General features: G+C 42.6%; 1 protein-coding gene across 6 annotated transcripts in view; it reads left to right on the forward strand.

Annotated features, from left to right (window-relative positions):
* Positions 1-22,598, forward strand: part of LOC139463806 (von Willebrand factor D and EGF domain-containing protein-like) — a 114,372-nt gene that overhangs the window by 74,436 nt on the left and 17,338 nt on the right. For all 6 annotated transcript variants that reach the window (XM_071245120.1, XM_071245121.1, XM_071245123.1 and 3 more), the window contains exons 4-26: positions 792-851; positions 1,016-1,075; positions 3,131-3,205; positions 3,846-4,078; positions 5,437-5,526; positions 6,298-6,439; positions 7,529-7,740; positions 8,355-8,428; positions 9,065-9,128; positions 10,038-10,238; positions 11,698-11,912; positions 13,022-13,830; positions 15,206-15,438; positions 16,150-16,302; positions 16,489-16,593; positions 16,775-16,889; positions 17,569-17,831; positions 18,766-18,874; positions 19,039-19,149; positions 20,349-20,486; positions 20,604-20,738; positions 21,088-21,213; positions 21,992-22,087. In XM_071245120.1, the coding sequence (XP_071101221.1) occupies positions 792-851; positions 1,016-1,075; positions 3,131-3,205; positions 3,846-4,078; positions 5,437-5,526; positions 6,298-6,439; positions 7,529-7,740; positions 8,355-8,428; positions 9,065-9,128; positions 10,038-10,238; positions 11,698-11,912; positions 13,022-13,830; positions 15,206-15,438; positions 16,150-16,302; positions 16,489-16,593; positions 16,775-16,889; positions 17,569-17,831; positions 18,766-18,874; positions 19,039-19,149; positions 20,349-20,486; positions 20,604-20,738; positions 21,088-21,213; positions 21,992-22,087 (3,819 nt within the window). The remainder of the gene's footprint in view (positions 1-791; positions 852-1,015; positions 1,076-3,130; positions 3,206-3,845; positions 4,079-5,436; positions 5,527-6,297; positions 6,440-7,528; positions 7,741-8,354; positions 8,429-9,064; positions 9,129-10,037; positions 10,239-11,697; positions 11,913-13,021; positions 13,831-15,205; positions 15,439-16,149; positions 16,303-16,488; positions 16,594-16,774; positions 16,890-17,568; positions 17,832-18,765; positions 18,875-19,038; positions 19,150-20,348; positions 20,487-20,603; positions 20,739-21,087; positions 21,214-21,991; positions 22,088-22,598) is intronic.

A 22,598-nucleotide genomic window follows, 5' to 3' on the forward strand; every position in this document is an offset into this window, starting at 1 on the left:
AACATATTTTGTTGCTAACAATCCCAGGTTTCACTAGGATATTAAGTGGTCGGTACATTGACATATAGTGAGTGAGTTAGGTTAGACGCCGCTTTGAATAGTATTCCAGTTATGTCAGAGCGTGTCAGCTTGGGAGGAATGCCCGAAGACGTATACCGCTTTGGTGAAACCCACAAGCACAGGTATTGTGCTGACAGACCACGACACATAGTCGGGGCTAACGGGGAATCGAACCCACAGTGATGGGTTTCTGGCGTGACCAAGAAACGCAACTCTGCATTTTCATCACCACTTTGACATAATGAGTGAACAAGTGTTTGATTACTCTCACTTCCTGGCCCAGTCCACCCCCTCAAGAGATGATGCTCCATCGGTCTTTTGGGTTCTTTTAATCCATTTTATTGATATAAGTTTGATGTATATGCAAAGATATGAACTTAACCAATAATCACGTTTCCGAACCATCAATCCATCAGTAGCATTGAGCAACCCAAGCGTGATTAGTCATCAGTTGGTCAAATTTATATTTACACTGCCGGACAAAAGAAGCATACACATGAAAACTGGATTGGACCAAATTCGTTATCACAACGTTACAAGACTGAAAACAGTCGCTGACAAGTATCAAGTACATTACCATCGAATAACCATTTCTTTTTTTCGTTTTTTAGCCACCATCAAACTCAAATGTATTACTTTCTTTTGCGCGGCAGTTCATAATTGATGATGATATTTGGTAAATATTATTGATAGCAAAATGGCAAAGTTCTAACATTCATTTCTCTTTTCAGATCATAAAGTTACGTGTAAAAAAGGAGAAACATACGATTTAAAAAATAAAAAATGTAATGGTAAGTATCCCTGTAAATAAACAAGGACCATCGTATATGATACAGCTTTTTTTGTCTTTTCGTGTTAAACGTGAAAAACATTGTTTCGTCTACTGTCAATGGCTTCTTCTGCAGAACACGTAATTACACACACGCAAATAACAATCCCATCTATGTCATTTCAGCACCAACACCTATATGTAAAAGTGGGGAAGTTTATGACGAAGATTCCGGAACATGTGTTGGTAAGTAAATGATGTATCTCCATTGATACTTGGTTGTTGTAATAAAACTCATGACCATATGGCATTAATGATAAACATCGTTACGGTGATGGAGGGGGTTGGGGTATTGTGATTTGATAACCTCAGATTCACCAATCACAATCGAGTAATTTCCAAATTCATGATAGAATTTGCCTTTAACACCTAATGAAATCGGTTGTTCTCCTGCATTGACGTTTTATGCTTTATATTTACGTCAAACAAATCACGCCACTCACGGTCTAGAGCTCTGTGCTTCCGCAACAGATGTACGTGGCTTTCATATACGTCTGTACTTAACTTTATATATCAAGACGTTCAGAAAGAAACGGAAATATAATCATGCACCCACGTTCTGGAGCTAATTATTGTAATAAAACAACACGCCTAATTTGACGTTATTACGTAACGTTATTACGTCAAAATTCATTTAATCCTCAGCAGCACAGTGAACAGGTGATCTTTCCATCTTGCATCAAACACTCCTACATCGTTATGTGTTCCGTGGCTGGGCTTGTCGAGGTGAGGCTTCTGCTTCGTCATGTCTGGAAGTGCCAGATATTTTTGCAGATGATTTTAGAATCACTGCATGACTTACACCGAGGGATGACGACATTGCGTAACGTTCTGGCGTTGAAGGGTGTGTGAAACGTTGTGGTTAAAATTAAAACCCGGTGGTCCTGTCAAAAGATGTCAAATTTATGGCAAGCTGGTGAACCTTTTCGTTTTGGTATCAGCAATGTGATGAGTTTAATGGTGCAACGGAAATGATCGTTCGTGGTCAGCTGGGCTCAATCACAAAACCTTCTGTGGAATGTCACGCCTTCTTTTGACAAGGATATACTCAATGAACAAATATGGATGCATTGAATAATATTAGATTAATTACATAATCAACTTGACTTACAATATTGATTTATAATTATTATCTGTATCACTTTATTTTAGCATCTGGAACATTTCTAAGTATTGGACCGCCGTCATGTGGCTGAAATATTGCTGAGTGCGGCGTTAAACAACAAACCAACCAACCAATCTAAGTATTGGTGCGGTGACTCAATCCCAGAATAAGGAGAAACATATTCGGGAGATGAAATAATAATGTTGCTAATAGCAGGAATATCTAGTCGAAGCGTACACCGTGGTGATTTCAAGACAGAACATGTCCATATATTATGCTCCTATGATATAAATAGGAGCTAACTAAAACGACCTTATGGGTGTGTTTACAATGCGTAGCCTGGCCATTGGTGGGACATGGAGCCAGTGAACCAATCATAGTATCTTCAACAGACAATTACTTTTTAAGCAAATTATGTGTGTGTGTTGGGTGCTATCGGCAGAGCAGGACATGTTTAACCTTTCGCAAACATATTGTGTCCTCGCTGATTTTCAGTAATCCATTCATATGAATTTCACCGCTATTTTGCCATTTGCACCTTATGAGAACTGTTTCTGTTGATAATGGAGAATGGGTATACTTTGGCGTTCACCTCTTATATTCATTTGATCATTCGTAGGTTTAGTTGGTTGGTTGGTTGGTTTGCTGTTTAACGCCGCACTCAGCAATATTCCAGCTATGTGACGGCGGTCTGTAAATAATCGAGTCTGGACCAGACAATCCAGTGATTGATATCATGAGCATCGAACCACGCAATGGGGATCGATGACATGCATCAACCAAGTCAGCGAGCCTTACTTGTCTTACGACAAGCATAGTCGCCTTTTACGGCAAGCATGGGTTTATGACGACCTATCCTACCCCGCATCTTTACGAGTCCATTCGTAGGCAGAATGATGAAGCAGGGATGCATGTATTGCGGTTGCACATGGTATTTCCAACGCAGCAAATTATTTTCTCTTGGGAACTTCACAGCTAGGTAACATTCGACGAACATTTCAGTGGGAAATTGAGGTCTATATTTTGACGTATTCAAAATTATAGTTAAATACCCCATTTACCTTATTAACAAACACAGATCGAAGCAGGTATTGATGTTGTTTCCATGAGACATTGATGTCCTGTTCCTCTTCCAGGTCCGCAGCCTGTCCTAGCCCTGCATAACTGTAAACAAGGCCAGGTGTTTGACGAGGTGTTGCAGCAATGTGTTGGTAAGGGAAATATATCAAGGATACGTAATAGAAGCTGATCAAGTTGAAAGTGTTAGAGCATATTCACGGACAGTTGGATATTTGTTTCAGTGCTGGCATATATGCCTCTTAAAATTGAATTTTCGTGAGTGCGTTGAAAAGGCATTATTGTTTCTGAAAAACATCATGCATTGTGCTATTACCTTTATCACTTGTAAACTTATAATATTCGATCATTTTAACATAAACATCTGAACAATGTATACCTTAAGGTATTGTGTATTTAAATTGTGTATCTTCCCGAGGCAAGATTGTCCATTAGCCTTTGTCAAAACCTAGTTTCTGGAAGCTGGACTTTGATATGCTTGAAGGCTAATGGACATGCTTGCCCAGGAAAGATGGCATATATCAGTACTAACATGTTTTAATGTCTTTCACACTCAGTTATGTAATCTTTGGATAAAAAATATATGTTTATATTTTTGTGACATACGAATGTGTGCATAGCCTACAATGTATCTATCATCAGCAGTCATTACATACGTCAAAAATGATATCCCTTTTTGGTGGTGTCTTGTTCACTAGAAAATGTTGATACTTCTGACTATATTGTAGTAAACTCTTCCTGAATGAGACGTCAATACGTTTACGTTTTCTCCAGTGTTAGTGGATGCTCTCGAATACCACCAGCCTATCATCAAGGTCGAGGTCAAGAACAACGTGGCGACCTTGACCTGTCTCCTTGAACTTCCCTACAAAGATCTACCCGGGGTGACGTTCGGCTACCTGTGGTACAAGACCACGCACTATGGCCAGGAGCTTATCGTCTCCGGGGGCAAGGCACTCTACAGTCAAACAATCCGACTCGGTCATGAAGCCCGGATAGGGGAAACTGTAGGTTCTTCTCTCTTAAAGGGGGACTACACTCGGGGCAAATGGCAGTCCTAGCAAATTTGATTCAAGCTACCGTTTTAATTTTAAGATGTATAATTGTGAATCTAACTGTTACTAATTACAAGGTATTAGTTTCATTCTGGGCACTCAGTAGAAAATCTAGACCAAGACTGACAATAGGATCCATACATTGGCGCATAGTCGCATCTTGAGTTTAAAGTGGGAGGAGGCCGCCCCCGTGGTCTAGTGGATTAAGCGTCAGCCCGGAGAGCGGAAGGTCGGGGTTTCGATCCATGGCCGCGTCATACCAATAGACGTTAAACGATGGTACTTGTTGTTACCCTGCCTTGAGCTCGGCATTATGGGCTAAAACAAGGACTGATCGGCTGGGAGTCAGTATACTTTGTCAGAGTGGGGTATTCAAGCTAAACTGCGGCATGGTATCTCCGTGGCCGAGCACTATAAAATTGGCATTAGTCCGGACTAGTACAAGCAGCCACACACACACACACACACACACACACACACACACACACACACACACACACACACACACACACACACACACACACACACACACACACACACACACACACACACACACACACAAACAAACAAACAAACACACAAACAAACACACACATGTGCATGCGCGTGACTATATAAGTGCAATCATATTGAACGCGACGTTAAACCCCATTTTCACCTCACTTCATCTAAAGTTACAACCCAGTGGGTTGGAGTAATGTCAGACTAACATGAATCCTCTGAAATGAAAATGTTTGGGTTAAATTATTTTTGATATGTAAGGAGCGCCGAAATGTATAACAGTCACCTATCCATATGCTGTCATATAGACATTTTTATCACCCAACCCCCATCTTATTCGCTGTGAGGGTTGATGGCGCCTGCTCTGTTCCGGAATCCCAAAGGCAAAGGAATATCTTGACCACACATACCAACCTTTGCTTCCTAAAAACGTTAGCTGTTGGGATGGTGGTGAAACCATTGACCTCCAAGTAATTATAGCCCTAACCATGATTTCACTGCACGCCGTGGGCCCTCTGGTTGTATAGGTCTCTACACGGACATAATAACGATAATTTTAGTCTATGGTCTGTATTGCTATTGCCTGTCGTAAGAGGCGACAAAATTGGATCGGGTAGTCAGGATCGGTGACTTGGTTGAAGGCGTGTATTTGTACACTACAGTGTGGTATGTTGCTCATAATATCCACCACTAGTTTCTCCTATCATGATTCGGTTATTTACAAGCCGCTGTGATTTAGTTGGGATATTGCTGTCCGCGGCGTTCAACACCATCACGTCGTTTACCCATTGGAATGGTTATGTTTGCAGGTTATCTGTACTGTGAGTCTGGGCAATGGTGCCAGACGTGGAGACACCAACGTGGAAGTCCAGAGTGAACCCTATTTTCTGGGATTAAAGGTAAACAGTGCTTAGGTTTATTTGTTTAGGCATTTTCAGATCTTAATGATTACCTCGCCTGGTGAATCTAAGGACACCTCAGGCAATGTAAATAAATATACACCTAGGTGAGATGGGTGGAGTAATGCGAGACTAACATTAAACCTCTGAAATTAAAATATGTGTTAAAGATTGTTCTGGTTACTTTGCGTTTTCTTTTGAACATTATACAGTATACTGACTGGTCCGAAAGCGGTATATAACCTACATTTAATTTAGAACATAAATTTATGAAAATTATACAGCATATTGATTGATCCGAAAGCAGCATAGAACCTACCTAAAAACATTTTCTTTTGAACATTATACAGTATACTGACTGGTCCGAAAGCGGTATCGAACCTATATTAGAATATGATTTAATGAACATTATATATCATGATGAGGGGACCGAAAGCGGTATCGAACCTACATTAGAACATAATTGTACTGATGACTGCATCACCGCGAAAGCAAATATTTGTTTCTCTAGCACGACAGGAACACCGACTCAACTTTCAAACGTTGCTTAAGTCTGTGTTGCGTGTTAAGTACTTAAGTGAGTAGGGAAAATGTTAAGTCAGAAAACCGTCGAACTAACACCAAGAGATTCAGATTCTGAATCGATTTTTAAAATTCGATACGACACACGAACACGTTCTGGTTCGAATGACAAGACTGATAGTACGTTTGGTGTATCTGCTTCCTGACCACTGTCTCTGTTCCCTGGCGTCACTGCTGTATGTTCCTCAGATCAAGGAGCATGATCACATAGTCCGGGAGGATGGACGGAACTACAACCTGACCATTGTCTCCACGGTGCCCATCGTGTGTTCACCTGACACACCCAAGCATGAATGCAAGCTGGCCGTCAGTCTTCTCGTCTTCGGACAAGGTACGTCATCCATCTGAGTGTTAGGGACGGTGGGGTAGACTAGAGGTTAAAGCGTTTGCTCGTCACGCCGAAGGCCCGGGTTCGTTTCCCCACATGGATACTACGTATGTCCCATGTCTGGTGTCCCCCGTCGTGATATTGCTGGAATGGTGTTAAATGTTGCGTTAAATCTAATTCACTTACTCACTCATCCTATGTTGAGTAAAACTCGAACTACTGTAACTCGAATATTTAAGACGTGAGCAGTTTACAGTTATTTGCCATTCAAATGCATATTCTGCTTCATGCAGTATAATGAGGGGCAAGGAATGCACAGTATTTCTCGTATAAAAGTGTAGCTTCCCTGAAGTATCAATCTTGTTGAGAAGAATTATAATCGCTATAATTTAGGACATACCAATTTCCAACTTTATGTTGAAACATGCACTGTTTCTTAGGAAGGAGTTGTTTACAAAGTATACATAACCTTTAACGTGAAATCAAATTATTATGAACATATGGGTTATCTCTTGCATTTGGACCGTTGTCTTCTTATGCATGTAGATGTAGAATCGTTATCGTCATTATGGTCTCATAGCGACACTCCGCTTGTCTCGAACTCTAGATAACTCAATATTGTTTCTGGTCTATAAGACTTCGAGGAGTGAGTGAATTTTTGTTTAACGCCAAGGTAAGCAATCTTACAGCTATACCAGGATTCTCTTTATTAATATTTACGAACAAGTGGTGTTTCTAAAAGAACGTCCTTTACAGCTAATATATGTATGAATATTCATGCTTGCACCACACTTTTGTAATAAAATGTGGACCACTTCAAGACAAGCTCGGACAGCCTAATCGCCTAAGGGGCTGCAATTCGTTGTGTAGAGATGCGTCCCTTAGGCGTGCTGGAATCCTATGATTGATGAGATCGAATCCTGAATTTTCCTGATAATGATGTAAGGTTTGTCAGCACCATATCCAATGCTTGTAAGTTCCACCAAAGTGGTAAACGTCCAAGACCTGCATCATCTCGGGATTTCCTCCCACATGAAACATTTAACATGGTTCAAAGCGACGTAAATGTCAACTCATTCATTGCTATGACAGTTGGTCTGGAGATCCCCCGACTTCGACTGTCCACGTGCTACTTCGAGTTCATGAGCAAGAACTGCAGCCAGGGCGTGTGTGACCAGCAGCTGATACAGATGCGACTCATCCCCAACCTCCAGGACACGCCCAGTGGGACAGGGGCAACCATTGCTGCTGTGGTCAACGACTTCGGCCAGAACGTTTGGCAGTCCATTTCGCTGGACACTCAGGTATCCAATTTTCACCACAGGGCACCCTTTCTTTCAAGTATTTTATGGAATAAACTATTTATCCAGAAACAGATTTTTTTCAGAAACAGTCCCTCCACCGGAATATCGAATGGTTGATCCGTTATCATCATTGTCTGTTTGCAATAGTCTAGCTTTACGAGGGCGATCTGTAAATAAAGTCTGGGCCGGGCAGTCCAGTGACTGACATCATGATCATCGATTTACGCAAATGGAATTGATTAGTGAAGTGGCATAGTTATGTCAGATTATAATAGAATATTTAATCTATATTTCAAATACATAACGGTATGAAATTGAATTTCGTCTCGTCGAATTGTAGCATTACACCGTACTTCATGAACTTATTGCGTGAAGCGACTATCAACGTTAAGGTTCATTCCTTTGTATGAACTTATTATGTCATAACATTTAATTAGCGACCTTTTCTTTTCTCTTGCAAATACGGAGAGGAAATGTAAACTTCAACAGGGTGTATACCAACAGTTCATAGAAACAATGACAGAACATATGGGCTTTGTGTCCACCTCTTCAAGTACCACATCCGTTGTGTTTCTGACGTTAATCTGGCTGGCATGTACATTTTTTCCCCACAGGTTAGGATCGAGGACGTCCCATTCGCCGAATGCTTCATCTTCAACGACCCTCACATCATGACGTTTGATGGAAAGTATGTGATCTTTGCTTGAAATTATGTTTGGTACCAATATGACTTTAACATGTCAGATCAGATCTCCAAGTTCTGAAATCTAAGATGCCGTGGGGTAGCCAAGTGGTTAAAGCGTTTGTCGTCACGCTGAAGATCGGTGTCCGAATCCCCTCATGGGTACAATGTGTGAAGCTCATAGCTTATGTCCCCTGCCGTGATATCACTGCAATCTGAAATGTGTTTGATTTGCACGTCTACGACCTGCTTAGTACAACTATCTGTTCAACAAAAATCGTAAAAACAAATATTCAGAATCAGAAAAAAACACAAAAATCAGCACATACTATAAAAATCTGCTCTTGTCCTTTTGGCAACATTTTTAGAATTAAACAGACAAATTTATATTTAAAAAAAAACCCTTTGTCATCCAAATATTAGACGTTAACGGCAAAACAACAACCTCTAACACTTTTAAGACCATACATATTTGGAGGCGGATAAAAAGATACTCAAATGTTTGGACGTTGACCATGACATTCGTATTATTAAAATGTAATAAATTCGTTAACTTGGTTTATATAGCTACGTTTATTGGCATGTTTCGTCTAGTTTATATAACAATTACGTTATGGGTATCAATATATGAATTTGCTTCAGGTACTACAACTTATACCAGAGGGGAACATACGTCTTCTATTCAAATACTGAGAAGGAGTCAAAGGTAAAACGACGCATTATCTATTTTGCGTGATAGCACTTAGTTTTTAAAGCTCAACGGTTGACCATGTCCTCGCCACCTGAGACGAAGTGTATAACTGTATAATTGTAATTATATAATGTTAACGCCAGAGTCTCGATTATCCAACGAAACAGATTCCATTGGGTTCAAAAGGAAAATTGTATATATCGAGGAAAATTAAATGAATGGATCACTGAAACACCAGGTGTTCGCGAAAAGGATAAGGATCTCCTGTCTTACTGGTAGCGCCCATCAAACACACACTTGTGTAATACAATCTTTATGTCATGCTATCCACGAGTACATTTCCTTTGAGTGTCCCAGGTGTAACGCCGGAGAGCAGCAGGTCCGAGGTTCGATTCCCGACTGCGTCATACCAAAAGACGTTAAAAGATGGTACTTGTTGTTACCCTGTCTGGTGCTCGGCATTAAGGGGCTAAAACAAGGACTGGTCGGCTCGGAGTCAGTATACTGTGTCTGAGTGGGGAATTCATGTTAAACTGCGGCATGGTATCTTAGTGAGCTAGCACTATAAATCGGCATCAGTCCGGACTAGTACAAGCAGCCACACAAACACACACGCGTACATGCACGTCGCTATATAAGTGCAATAATTTTGGACGCGACGTTAAACCCCATTTCACCTCACCTCACCTCACCTCACCTCACCTCACCTCACCTCACCTCACCTCACCTCACCCAGGTGTAACGCTCTTGCTCAGAAAAATGTCTAAGAATTGTTCCGTAAAACCTGTACAACACACACACTCACGCACACATACACGCAAACAAACACACACACGCAGCGACGCACGCACGCACACACGCGCACACACAATCTCTATACACCTGTCATGTTGTCCCCTGTACATCTACCCCTCCGTGTTCCAGGTTCACGGCCGGGTGTGGGACTGTGGTGGCAGGGGTGGGTACTGTGTATGCGGGGTGGTCATCAAGCACATGGGGGACATGGCGACCGTGGACATGTGTGACGGACAGAGTCCTAACGGCAGGGCAAAGGTCACCTTCCCGTCTCACGCCGTCAGCGAGGACATCAAGATCTACACCTCCCGCGATGACAGGGTGCTCACGGTAAGCTCCATCTGAAACTATTCATGTATCTGTCTGAATGGCAGTTGAACATTCCTTGATACACCACAAGGACGAAACTTGTCATGCAGAGTTGTGTCCCTTACTAACGGTCAAGGCTGGTCGCGGGTTCGAATCCACGGCCCCCCTCGGTTACGATCCGTGGTCTGTCAGCATTTTACTCATGCTCCTGTGTTTCATGAGAGTGGTGAACTTTGAAGACCTGTGACACTGGATTTTCTTTCCAAATAAACCTAGAACATCGCATATACTTGAGATAATTTCAAGTGACCTTGACCTTGACCTTCAGATCTAACTCACAGTGGATAACGAGAGAGTGGATGCCACTTTATCAATAACTATCTTAGGATACTTCTATTAACCTATGCTGTTCAAAGGTCCCAAACTAGGAAATGTCAGTGCCAGTGAACCAAACTGGGTCCTTATTATTACATGCCCTTTTCTATTTAGTCAACACTTTGGCCGTAAAGAATCATACTGAAATACAATGCAAAAACATCTTTGATATTAAGAATATATGAATAGATTCCAAATAAGAGCAAGAAAAAAAGTTCTCAGCTTGCCTGCCAAGGACACTTAGTTTGGAATCCCAGATAAGTCCCTATAAAGTCCAAAACTAGCAAATGCAAATTCAATTTTATTTATATCATGTTATTCCGATACGTAAAGAATCTGGGGATGCGTCTACAGATCACATCAGGGAAACTGTCTCACCAGCCAATCAGCGTCGAGGCTTCTAAATTCTGAATGAAGCATTCAGACAAGCATATCTGATTTCTGTTTCTGATCTCGAGCGGCGGTGGTGTAGTCGTCTAGTGGTTGAAGCGTTCGCTCGTCAAGACGAAGATCCGCGTTCGATTCACTACACGGGTACAATGTGTGAAGCCCATTTCTGGTGTCCCCCGCCTTGATATTCCTGAAATATTGCTAGAAGTTGCGTAAAACCATGCCAACACTGACTTTGTATCTCGAAAACGAATTCAATCGGGGAGTTCCGAATGCCCAAAAAATACAAAGCCCGTGCATCCTTATTTACATTAGGGTAGTCACATTTCGCTCAGGGCTTGCATGACGACACCTTCTATGCCCTATTGGGGCGGTCGGGTAGCCTAGTGGTTAAAGCGTTCGCTCGTCACGCCGAAGACCCGGGTTCGATTCCCGACATGGGTACAATGTGTGAAGCCCATTTCTGGTGTCCCCTGCCGTGATATTGCTGGAATATTGCTAAAAGCGGCGTAAAACCATACTCACTCACTCACTCTATGCCCTATTGTTCAATGGAGGTGTCTTCAGGCAAAGTGGTGTCGTTTAGGAGTCAAATATTTTTAAGAGATTGGCCAAATATAGGTAGTGTCAGTGAACCAAACAGGGTCATGATCGTCGCATACACTTTCCACTGTTGATGCACAAACTTTGATTGTAAAGAATCCTGTTGTGTCAGGTGCTGTTCGCTGACGGATTCAGGGTGCGAGTCAACATGGAGGAGTGGGGTCTGTCCGTCGTCGTCATGTTGCCGGGGCAGGAGATCCGCCGAAGTCGGGGTCTTTGTGGATCCTTTGATGACGACTCGAACAACGACTTCCATGATGGCAACGGCAACAGAATTAAAGCCCCGGGAGACTACGAGGCTTCACTTCAGTTTGTTAAACTCTGGAGGTATGTGAAGTTCCATTGAAAGACCCGTGTTACACTTTTAATAGGTCCCCAACTCTCTTTATTCTGTATCCCGTACCCCGACGCCTTGGGACGTTGCTCATAATATCAACCACTGGTTTGTCTGGCCCAGATTCGACTTCGACGTTAAAACACAAACAATTACACCACTGTAAAAAGTGCAATAATCTTAGAGGCGACGTTAAACCCCATTTGACCTTACCGCCTCTAGAGACATGCGATATACATTTTTCTTGGACATGTAAAACAAGTGTGAAAAAATGTAAAGAAAACAGTGTCTCGACAAAACGTCCGTATCAATTTCCAAACTAGTACCTAGTCCTAGGCAGGCGACTATGCTTGTCGTAAGAGGCGACTAACGGGATCGGGTGTTCAGGCTCGCTGACTTGGTTAATGCATGTCATCGATCCCAATTGCGTGGATCGATGCTCATGATATAAATCACTGGATTGTCTGGTCCACACTCGATTATTTACAGACCGCCGTCATATAGCTAGAATATTGCTGAGTGCGGCGTTAATCAACAAGCAAACAAACAAACCTAGTCCTAGGCATTCCGGGTTAGAATTGGTCACCAGGGGCCCGTTCCACAAAGCCATCTTAGCGCTACGACTGACGTAAGTCTATGTTAAAGTATTGGAGTTTTGTGGAACGGGGCCCAGCAACCTATGCTGGTCGTAAGAGGCGACTCAGCGGATCGAGTTGTCTGGTGACTTATTGACATAGAGTCAACCTTCCCCGACGCCGCGGACCGTGTATCATAATATCAGTCACTGGTTTATCTGGTCCAAACCCGACGTACAGACCGCCGTCATACAGCTTGGCTATGAAGTGCGGCTTCATACAAGAAAAACAAACAAACAAACAGTGCCTAATAGTATTAACAATCAAAATACTAGATGCAGGACAAACTCCAGGGTCCCTAGATAAAGAACAATATTTGCTATTCACATTAAGTAGATGAACACACCCGGTCAGAGCAGTATGTTCGCTTTAGCCGACAACCGAAAATGAGATCTCGCCATATCCTGAGTTCATTATGTGTGCAGCGCCCTCTGTCAAGCCTCTAACAGAAATTGTTCTATCGACAGGGTCAATCCTGGAGAAAGTCTCTTCGACCTGCCCCCAGTGCAAACTGAATTTCCTCTAATCGAAGCACAGTGTGACTGCTCCCCAAACAAACAAGGAGAAATTTGCCCACTCACCTCATCCTTCAAAGACATCGTCCCAACAATCCACACCTCAGAGGAGAGCACCCTTGCACTGTTCAAAGCCCAGTTTCCGGAAGTCGTGCACGACGGTGACCATGACATTGACAGAAATGGTCAAGGTTATAACACACCCCTTCCTGACCTCCCTCAGCGACAACCAAGAAGGAAGAAGAGACAGACTCTTGAAAACATACCCACTCTAAATTTTGAGATGGATGAAAGCTACGGTTCGCCCATCGCCGTTAGTGAAGGATATTACTTTGAACCCGATTACAACACAGAGATCGGAGACCCGGAAGTGGCCCTTGATTGGCCGTCCAAATCAGGCATTTCTGAAGCGGAAGCCAGTAACGTATGCGCAAAGACCTTGTTTGACAATCCATTAGCATCGGCTTGTGGGGAATATCTTGGTGAAAAATTACAACTTGCCTACGATTACTGTATGACGGACATTCTTATAAAGGACGACTTGTCCTGGGCGCAGTACGGAATGCCTCTGTTGGAGAACCTGTGTGAGGCGATTATTCTGCGAGAGATTCATGGATTCTTGTACCCTGGTGACGCTTTACCACAATGGCCGGCGGAACTGGTCAATGCTTTCAACTGCCCAGAGGGTTGTAACCATGGCAACTGCACCAGGTCCGGTTGTTTGTGTGAGCAGGGATACAGAGGAAGATCATGTGCCGAAGGTAATATGTTATCTTATTCTTAACTTATAATGCATGAAAGTATTTGCACGCTTCAAATATCAATGCCATAGTACTGGTTAAGCTGGGATCCGCGTCTCAGTATCACAATATAACTGCTGAATTTGCTGACGATGAGCAGAAAGAAGAGTCGAAAACCAGTTTAACTTCAGGAAAGATTCACAATTCAAGTCTCGTTTGTGATTGATTGATTGATTGATTGATTGATTGATTGATTGGAAGGATCCGTATGTTCATGAGCCAGTTGGATGTCAGCTTTATATATACATATACATAAAAAGATTCGGCTAAAAAACTCCTCAGAAATTTCGATCTCGGTAGAAGAAAACCGCCACAGAATACAAATACACTCGATAGTACACCATTTGGGGTTTCGATGTCGTCGCGCTCAGAAACGATAGGATGTATGAAATAGTCCCAGCAGTATAATAGCGCGGCATTGATATTTTATTTTCGAGCAGTAGAAATCAGATGGGCTTGTCTGAATTTAGAAACATCGATGCTGATTGGCTGATTAGAAACTACATCTGACGATACTTCCTATGGGGGCGTCCTTCGCGCAGAGAAGTATCGGACGGGAGTGAAAGTTGTGATTTTACTGATACTGGATTCAAACCTAGCCAATTTTTATCAACTTATTGCCATTTACACACTGACGTTTATCATAGTGAGGGTTCGATTCCCAGATTTTCCCTGATTATGATCATTTGTTTATCAGCGCAAAACCCATGCTCGTTGGATTTACCACCGTGGTAAACATCTACGACCTGTATTACTTCGGGCTTTCCTCCCACATCCACCAGGCACACCGTGATATACTTTTGTAACTGAAATACTGTTAAAAGCAGCGGTAACCCAGACCCACTTACTCACTTTTAGTTAGGTGAGAATAGGTCTTCAGCAACCCATGCTTGCCGTAAAAAGGCCACGGGGTCGGGTGGTCAGGCTCGCTGACTTGGTTGATGCATGTCATTTTATCCCAATTTCGTGGATCGATGCTCATGATGTCAGTCACCGGATTGTCTGGTCCAGACTCGATTTTTTACAGACCGCCGTTACAGCTGGAACATTGCTGTGTGCGGCGTTAAACAACAAACAAACAAACAAACACTTTTAGTTTGATGTTACACGAATATGTAGTTTTATTTTCCGAAATGTTAAGGTAGAGAGGGAGATGCTGAAATGATATTTAAGCCGTTGACTTTTACAAATGAATGCTGATTTCGTCACCATCTCGTTCTTTGTGGTATCACCATTGACTTATAGCTGCTTTTATCAATTCTCGCTCACTCACTCACTCACTCACTCACTCATTCGGGATACTTCCGCTTGATTTAAATCGTTCACGTTTCTGTAGCAATAACTACAACAACTACTACGACAACTACAACTACAACAACACCAACTACTACTACAACTACCACGACAACTACAACTACAACCAAAACACCAACTACCACCACTACTGCAATGCCGTCGACGACGGAGACATTTGAGCTATGTGACACTCGCGACACCGACTGTTCAGTGGTAACCTTGGTCGTCCCCTTGACGTCGGACCGCTTACAGTGTAAAGTCACACCTGTCGCCGTGAGTAACTTTCAGATGATCGCTGCATTGTCTGATTTTACAGATCAATAATGCATAGAGCCACCGTAGAGAGACTCGTGCTTAGTGTTACTGTACTGGTCTATATTATACTGACCCGTGAAAATCTGGGTTAGAATAGGTCTTTAGCAACCAATTCTTGCTGTGAGAGGCGAATATGCTTGTCGTAAGAGGCGACTAATGGGATCGGTTAGACAGGCTCGCTGACTTGGTTGATGCATGTCATCGTATCCCATCAATCACTGGATTGTCTGATTCAGTCTCGATAATTTTCAAACCGCCGTCATATAGCTGGGAGAGTAAAACAACAAACAAACAAATTATATAATACTGGTCTGAACTTCTTGTTAGGAGGCTACTCTGTTGCTCATATTTGTGATTTCCTCATGTTCTCTTGTAACTATGACCTCTTGTAATAACATCCTCTTGTAATAATGTCCTCTTGTAATAATGTCCTCTTGTAAAAATATCCTCTTGCAATAATATCCTCTTGTAATAATGTCCTCTTGTAACATTGTCCGCTTGTAACAGTGTGCTCGTGTAATAATGTCCTCTTGTGATTATGTCCTCTTGGGGTTTACGAGTGGTCCAGTCGCCTAGGCATATTCAGGCATATAAACTTTGTATAGCCAAGCCATTTGTTAAATGGCCGTTTTCATCAGAATATTCATTATTCCTGCCATCCTCTTCCAGATCCTCGACGGATACAAGCAACCACTGACAGCACCCATTGTTACTCAAAGCAGCAGTGACACTGACGGCATGCTGAAGTGTACCCTTCCGCCAATAGAATCCCTCCGCCAGTTGTTCGTCTCTGATTTACCCATAGAAACACTAGTAATTGAGGTACATGTTTGTAATTATCTGCCATTTCTTTCACTTTTGATAGGAATATGTTATAACAGCTTGACAAATTTAGGGGTTCTTATTTTTCCCCATGTTTTATTCTTTCTTTTGCAAACTTAAGGGGTTCTGATTTCGTTCCAGGAGATAAAATATGAAAATTAAATTTTTATTGATTATGTCCGACAGGCTGTTAACATCGGTGGGGAGTCGGTTTCATCGAAGACCTTGACCCTACACGACTCCGTCTGCAGGGACTGTGGCGTGGACGGTCGTCAAGGTTGTAAGGTCAAGGTAAGAAGCAGATTGTGGAGGATATTATTGTTATTGGTATCAGATACAATGGCTGAATATACTAGCATCATCATTTAAACCAACATATGCTAGTACTAGTTCATATAATGTACATAATCACAAGATGTCTTGTCATTATTTATTCTTGATACTTGTTTTTAAAAACATTTCTTCCGACCAGGCTGATTCGTGTTTCATTGACTACGAGTGCCACTCCGCTATGGACGTCAACCCCAACGACCCCTGTCAGCAGTGTGTTGTCGGACTCGGACAGACGTTCTGGTCGCCAAAAATAGGTACGTCAAAACCACCAGTCTGATCGTCAACTACAGGAACAGGGACATGTACGTCATATTAGACAGCATTATTAACATGTACGACATAGGAGATAGTCTGATCATAATGGTGATACGTCATAATAGTAGGACGCGTCGACAACTGTAAGTACGTCATCACAGGCAGAGTGACTGGTTGCCAACGTCAAGAAATAAATAATGGCCGACGACTATAAGTACGTCATGATAATCAGACGCGTCGATATATATAGGTACGTCATCACAGACAGACAGAATGGTGGCCAATGAAAGATGAGTCATGACGTACATACAGGTCGACAACTGCAAGTACGTCATCACAGGCAGGGTGACTGGTTGCCAACGTCAAGAAATAAATAATGGCCGACGACTATAAGAACGTCATGATAATCAGACGCGTCGATAACTATAGGTACGTCATCACAGACAGACATAATGGTGGCCGATGAAACATAAGTCATGACGTACATACTGGTCGACAACTGTCGGTAGAGTGGACAGCGGTCAGTACGTTATGATAAACCGACAGACTGGTGGCCAACTGTGCATGTATCATTACAGTCGGACAGTACGCCGTAAGTACGCCACAACAGATGGCACGATCGACCAACTGTTCACTGAATGTTTCCTGTGGTCAGTTAGAATGTCTTGACCATTCCAGACAACTACCCTCCAGAGATCCAAGGTCCGGAGACGCCGACGGTTATATTCGCTGGTCAACAGGCCAGGGTGCATGTCAAGGCCACTGATCCCGAGGGGTCAAAGGTGATGTACAAGATTAACCGCCCGGATGCTTACATCACATCTGACGGCTACTTCCACTGGCGTTCAGAAACAAACACAGTCGATGGCGGCGCTGCAATGGAGGTGTTCGAGATTACAGCAAGCGATAACTGTAACGGCACGTCGAAGTTCTCCCTCGAGGTAACATCGACTTTCATAAGACGTTTCCCAAATATACATATAGCTTAGTTACCGATATGAAGAAGCGAGAGCTGTTTTTATATCATAAAACAGTGAGTAACTTTGGGTTTACACCGTCTGGATCTGTATTCTGGTTATATCACAGCCTGTCTGCTTGATGTGGCAGGAAAGCCCGAAGTGATGCAGGTCAGACGTTTACCACTGGAATTCGAACCACTATATGTTTCTAGCACACTAAAGGGACGAACTCTGCAAAGCGATTTGCGGCGCCTACAAGTGCCTTCTGTGCATTCTGTGTTCTCTCATGGCGTTTCTGAGTCACAATACATCCCTAACACCGCAAAAAAAACAGATGTCAGTGAGGATCGGATGACCGCAATGAGTGACCTTTGTCCAGTTTCAAAATGATCTTAGGGCTTCGACTGACGTGAGTGGGTTCGAATCCCGGTTCGTCCCAATTATGTTTCTAGGTTTGTCAGCACCATACCCGTGCTCTTGGGTTTCACCGAAGTTTTAAACGTCTTAGACCTGCATCACCACGGGTTTTCTTCCACATTAAGCTGACACGCCGTGATATAACTAGAATACTGTTAAAAGCAGCGTTAAACCAAACTCACTCACTCACTCGACTGACGTGATACTGACGTGACACTCGTAGAGCTGAGATCTTAGGACCTGGCTAAGAGTGTGGCATCGTATCCCTTCTTCTGAACCAGCTAGATCCTGACTGCCTATAATTTGATCGGGCCAAGAACTTGTGGTTGATAGTCTGAACAACCATCCTGGTTAGGTAGCCACGCAGCTGTGAGTTTGATAAGTTCCCTCTGAAGCCATTGTGACCACGGATCCTGACCGTGTCACATTTAGATTTGTAGATGGTTCCTATTATTCTATCGATTACGCCTTGAAATAAATACCTTGAACTTGTCTTCAGGTGGTTGTCCTGACTTGCGAGTGCCTCAACGGCGGTGCCTGTGTCAACCACACCTTCCTCAGGAACAAGGACATCGACTACAGCTGCGTGTGTCCTCCAGGTTACACAGGTCAGTCACAAGGTCGATGTAATATGGGTCAAGTTCAAGGTTATAGGTCGGTACTGTACCAAAATAACGCCGTAAGTTGTCGACAAAAGAATACCACTTGTTTCACCTCTACCCTTATGTGTAGTCATTCAAAATAATATGTATAATAAGTAATATCTTTTTAGGAAAACGATGTCAAATCAATGTGAACGAATGCGCCTCCAACCCCTGCTTAAACGGCAACTGCATCGACGAGATTAACAGCTACACGTGCATCTGTGATCCGGGCTACAAAGGTGTGTGCATTGATGTAAATATAAAATATTAACTGCAAATGAAACACTAAGTTATATTTGAGACTTTAAAGCGGGAAAGGTAACATGCTAGGAGAAGCCATCTCCAATGCCTGGTCTGCCAATTCCGATGGTACTGTGTCCACGTCTGACCTGTGGCAATGACGTTGAGTTCAACGTTAGCCAACGTAAGGTCGACGGCAATGGAGATTGGCAAATCGCTGTTAAAGCTACAGAACCTATTATCACAAGGTGTCCAATGAATCAATTTAAACGGCCTCAGACCTTCTTATAATAAAGAGTGTTCCGCGTATTAGCCATTTTCCAGGGAAGTTTGTACAATGATTGCGTGTTGGTGAATGTGTAGCGGCCATAAAATTTCCGAGTCCCGTGATGGGATTCGAACCACGGACCTTTTGAACCGAGGTCGGACGCCTTGTCCACATGACCAAAGAGGTTAACCCCGTCATCTGTGGAACGACTCCACGCCCTGCTACATACTCCCCGGTCAACAGAAGGCACGTCCCGGGCCGCATAGTAGGGTACTGAGGCTTATTTTGCTCAGATTTAATATGAACGTGCTCAGCCCCACGTTGGGCGCCAATGTAGCGGCCATAAAATTTCCGAGTCCCGTAATGGGATTCGAACCACGGACCATCTGAACCGAGGTCGGACGCCTTGTCCACATGACCAAAGAGGTTAACCCCGTTAGCAAGCTGACAAGGTAAGGATGTCATCTGTGGGATGACTCCACGCCCTGCTACATATGTTATCATGTGAAATGTAATGGAATTTTGTCTGATTAAAAAGTAATTTATTTTTTTACATCAATTCAGTTGTATGATATCGCCCGTCCTGATCGCGTTTCTTTTGGATTTGAGTATATTACCAATGTTAATTAATGCATTCAACGAAGTATCACGTCTATACGATTTTATCCCGATTTGTCAGTACTTCATTTACAAATGTACTATCCGTATTATTCACAAGAAACATCACACCCAGCGTGTAGGTTTCCTTCAAGAGTGTTCTGGAATCTATAGAGTACAGACCCTGTATTAACACAAGTGCAGTCACTTATTTCCCATTGATTATCAGTTGTAAATAAATTTTAATCGGAAAAAACCAAAGTCAGTTCGCAAGCGGCGTACATGTGCGTTTATTAAAAAAAAGATGATTCTATATTCCTGCTATGTTCCCAGGTTATTCCTGTGATGTGATAGACGATATCTGCGCCACGGAGCCATGCTTCCCGGGGGTGTCCTGCTCTGGGAGGGGCAGTGTCTTCTCGTGCGGGCCGTGTCCCACGGGCCTCACTGGGGACGGGAAGACGTGTGGGGGTAAGTTTTTTCGTTATTTTTTGAAAACAGACCTAGTTGAACCGTTTCGACGCGGCATCGTGAGTTATTGCATTGTGTAATATCAAATATGCTTCAATCATTTGATACCTGATACAGAAATGGACGCATGCGCAGAGCTGCCTTGTTTTCCTGGAGTCGAATGCAGGGACCACCAGGCCCCGGATATCGGCTACTCATGTGGAGACTGCCCGCGGTTCTTCCGTGGCGACGGCAACAGCTGTCGAAGAACACGTAAATAATAATAATAATAATAATAATAATAATAATAATAATAATAATAATAATAATAATTATTATTATTATTATTATTATTATTATTTAAAAAAATAAATAAATAAATAAATAAATAAATAAATAAATAAATAAATAAATAAATAAATAATGATGGTTAGAATGGTGATGGAATGGTGAAAATGTGAATACCCTGCCTGTGGTGATATTCTTTAAACATTCGTACATTCGGACAAACATTTTTCTTTCAACCTCGCTATTGATTTTTTCCTTTGCTCTTCATAAACAATTAGCATCATACAATAATATATTAAGACTATTGATGCAACCCTTGCCATGTCGTGTACAGCTGAGTTGGCGTGCGACAAGGAGATGTGCTCCCCCGTCGCTGATTGTGTGGAGGTCGACTACTACCCCGGGTACACGTGCGGCCCATGCCCGAACGGATACAGCGGAAATGGCAGTGTGTGTGAACGTAAGTCACGCGTCGGAGATTTCTAGTGCGTGGATTTAACGAATCCACCTACCCCTTAAAATCAGGAATGTAGAAACATTTGAAGCTTTTGTTATCTTTACCGAGACTGATAATCAAACTTACGAAAACGAATCGAAAATAGTTGCCCTGCCTGATCCCGACACATTACCCAAGCTCAATAGCCCCTAAAAGCTCGCCCAACCATGAGAGGTAGCCGTGAAGAACGTTATTCATAGCTTCCCTGGTACTTTAAGCAGTGTATGGCATTGTTCTCAAGTAAGCACTAAATCGCTAAACTGCCAAATAAAAAAAGCTGAATTTGAATTATTTCTTTCTCACCCATCCGACCCTATTATTTTACAAAAATTGAAGGGTCAAATTTATTTTTCAATTTTTGGTTTGTCAGCACCATACCTGTTCTCGTGGGCTTCACAAATGGTAAAAGTCAAAGACCTGCCTCACTGTACCTTAGCTACCTTAAAGAAAGACTTCGAGTTATTTTAATACCCAAAGGTCAAGATATGGCTGAAATAGTGTCGATGTGACTTTAAATGTTGACTCACTAACTCTCCCAAAGGTGGAGAACCTGCATGCAACTTAAACACATCACAATGGATCTCCTTTCTAGTTTCTATCTTACACATCACTATAACTACCAGTTTGGACTTATGGGCAGAAAAAAAACAAGTGACGCTTTCGGATTAGGCAGCCCTTTTGAAAAACTTCACGGTGAATACCTTTAATATATATCTCAACGATTGTGCCTCTCTATGTCCAGCTATCTGCGAACCTGCCTGTCGAGGACGCCGTCTATGTGTTGGCCCTAACAGATGTGATTGCCCGGTGGGCTACACCGGGAGGAGGTGCCATCTCCGTGAGTACAGGGTTTCTTGTTTACTTATTCAGAAACCAGAGATGACTCTCTGTGTCCTGATCACTGCTTCAATGCCTGTTGCTTCAATACACGCAGTCTTCATACTCTTAATCATAGTAAAAATCGTAAAGAGGCACGTGACGCGGGCAACTCGGCAGTACAAATTTAATTCAAATCATTCAAACGCCGCTTTGTTTGTAAAATAACTAACTATAACAATCTAGCAGTATATGATTGCCCTAATGATATAGAGACAATGTCTCAGTTTCACATCGGGCATTACTACCCGTGAAGATCCAGAGTAGAATTGGTCTTTAGGAACCCATGCTTATCGTAAGAGGCGACTAACATGGTCGGGTGGTCAGGCTCAATGACTTGGTTGATGCATGTTATCGTATACCAATTGCGTGGATCGATGCTCACTTGATTGTCTGGTCCAGACTCAATTTTTTTAAAGACTGCCGTCATATAGCTGGAATATTGCCGAGTGTGGCGTTAAACAAACAAGGCA

This window comes from Haliotis cracherodii, unplaced genomic scaffold (assembly GCF_022045235.1).
Source record: "Haliotis cracherodii isolate W230 unplaced genomic scaffold, xgHalCrac1.p SCAF_16, whole genome shotgun sequence".
In the NCBI taxonomy this organism is placed as follows: domain Eukaryota; kingdom Metazoa; phylum Mollusca; class Gastropoda; order Lepetellida; family Haliotidae; genus Haliotis; species Haliotis cracherodii.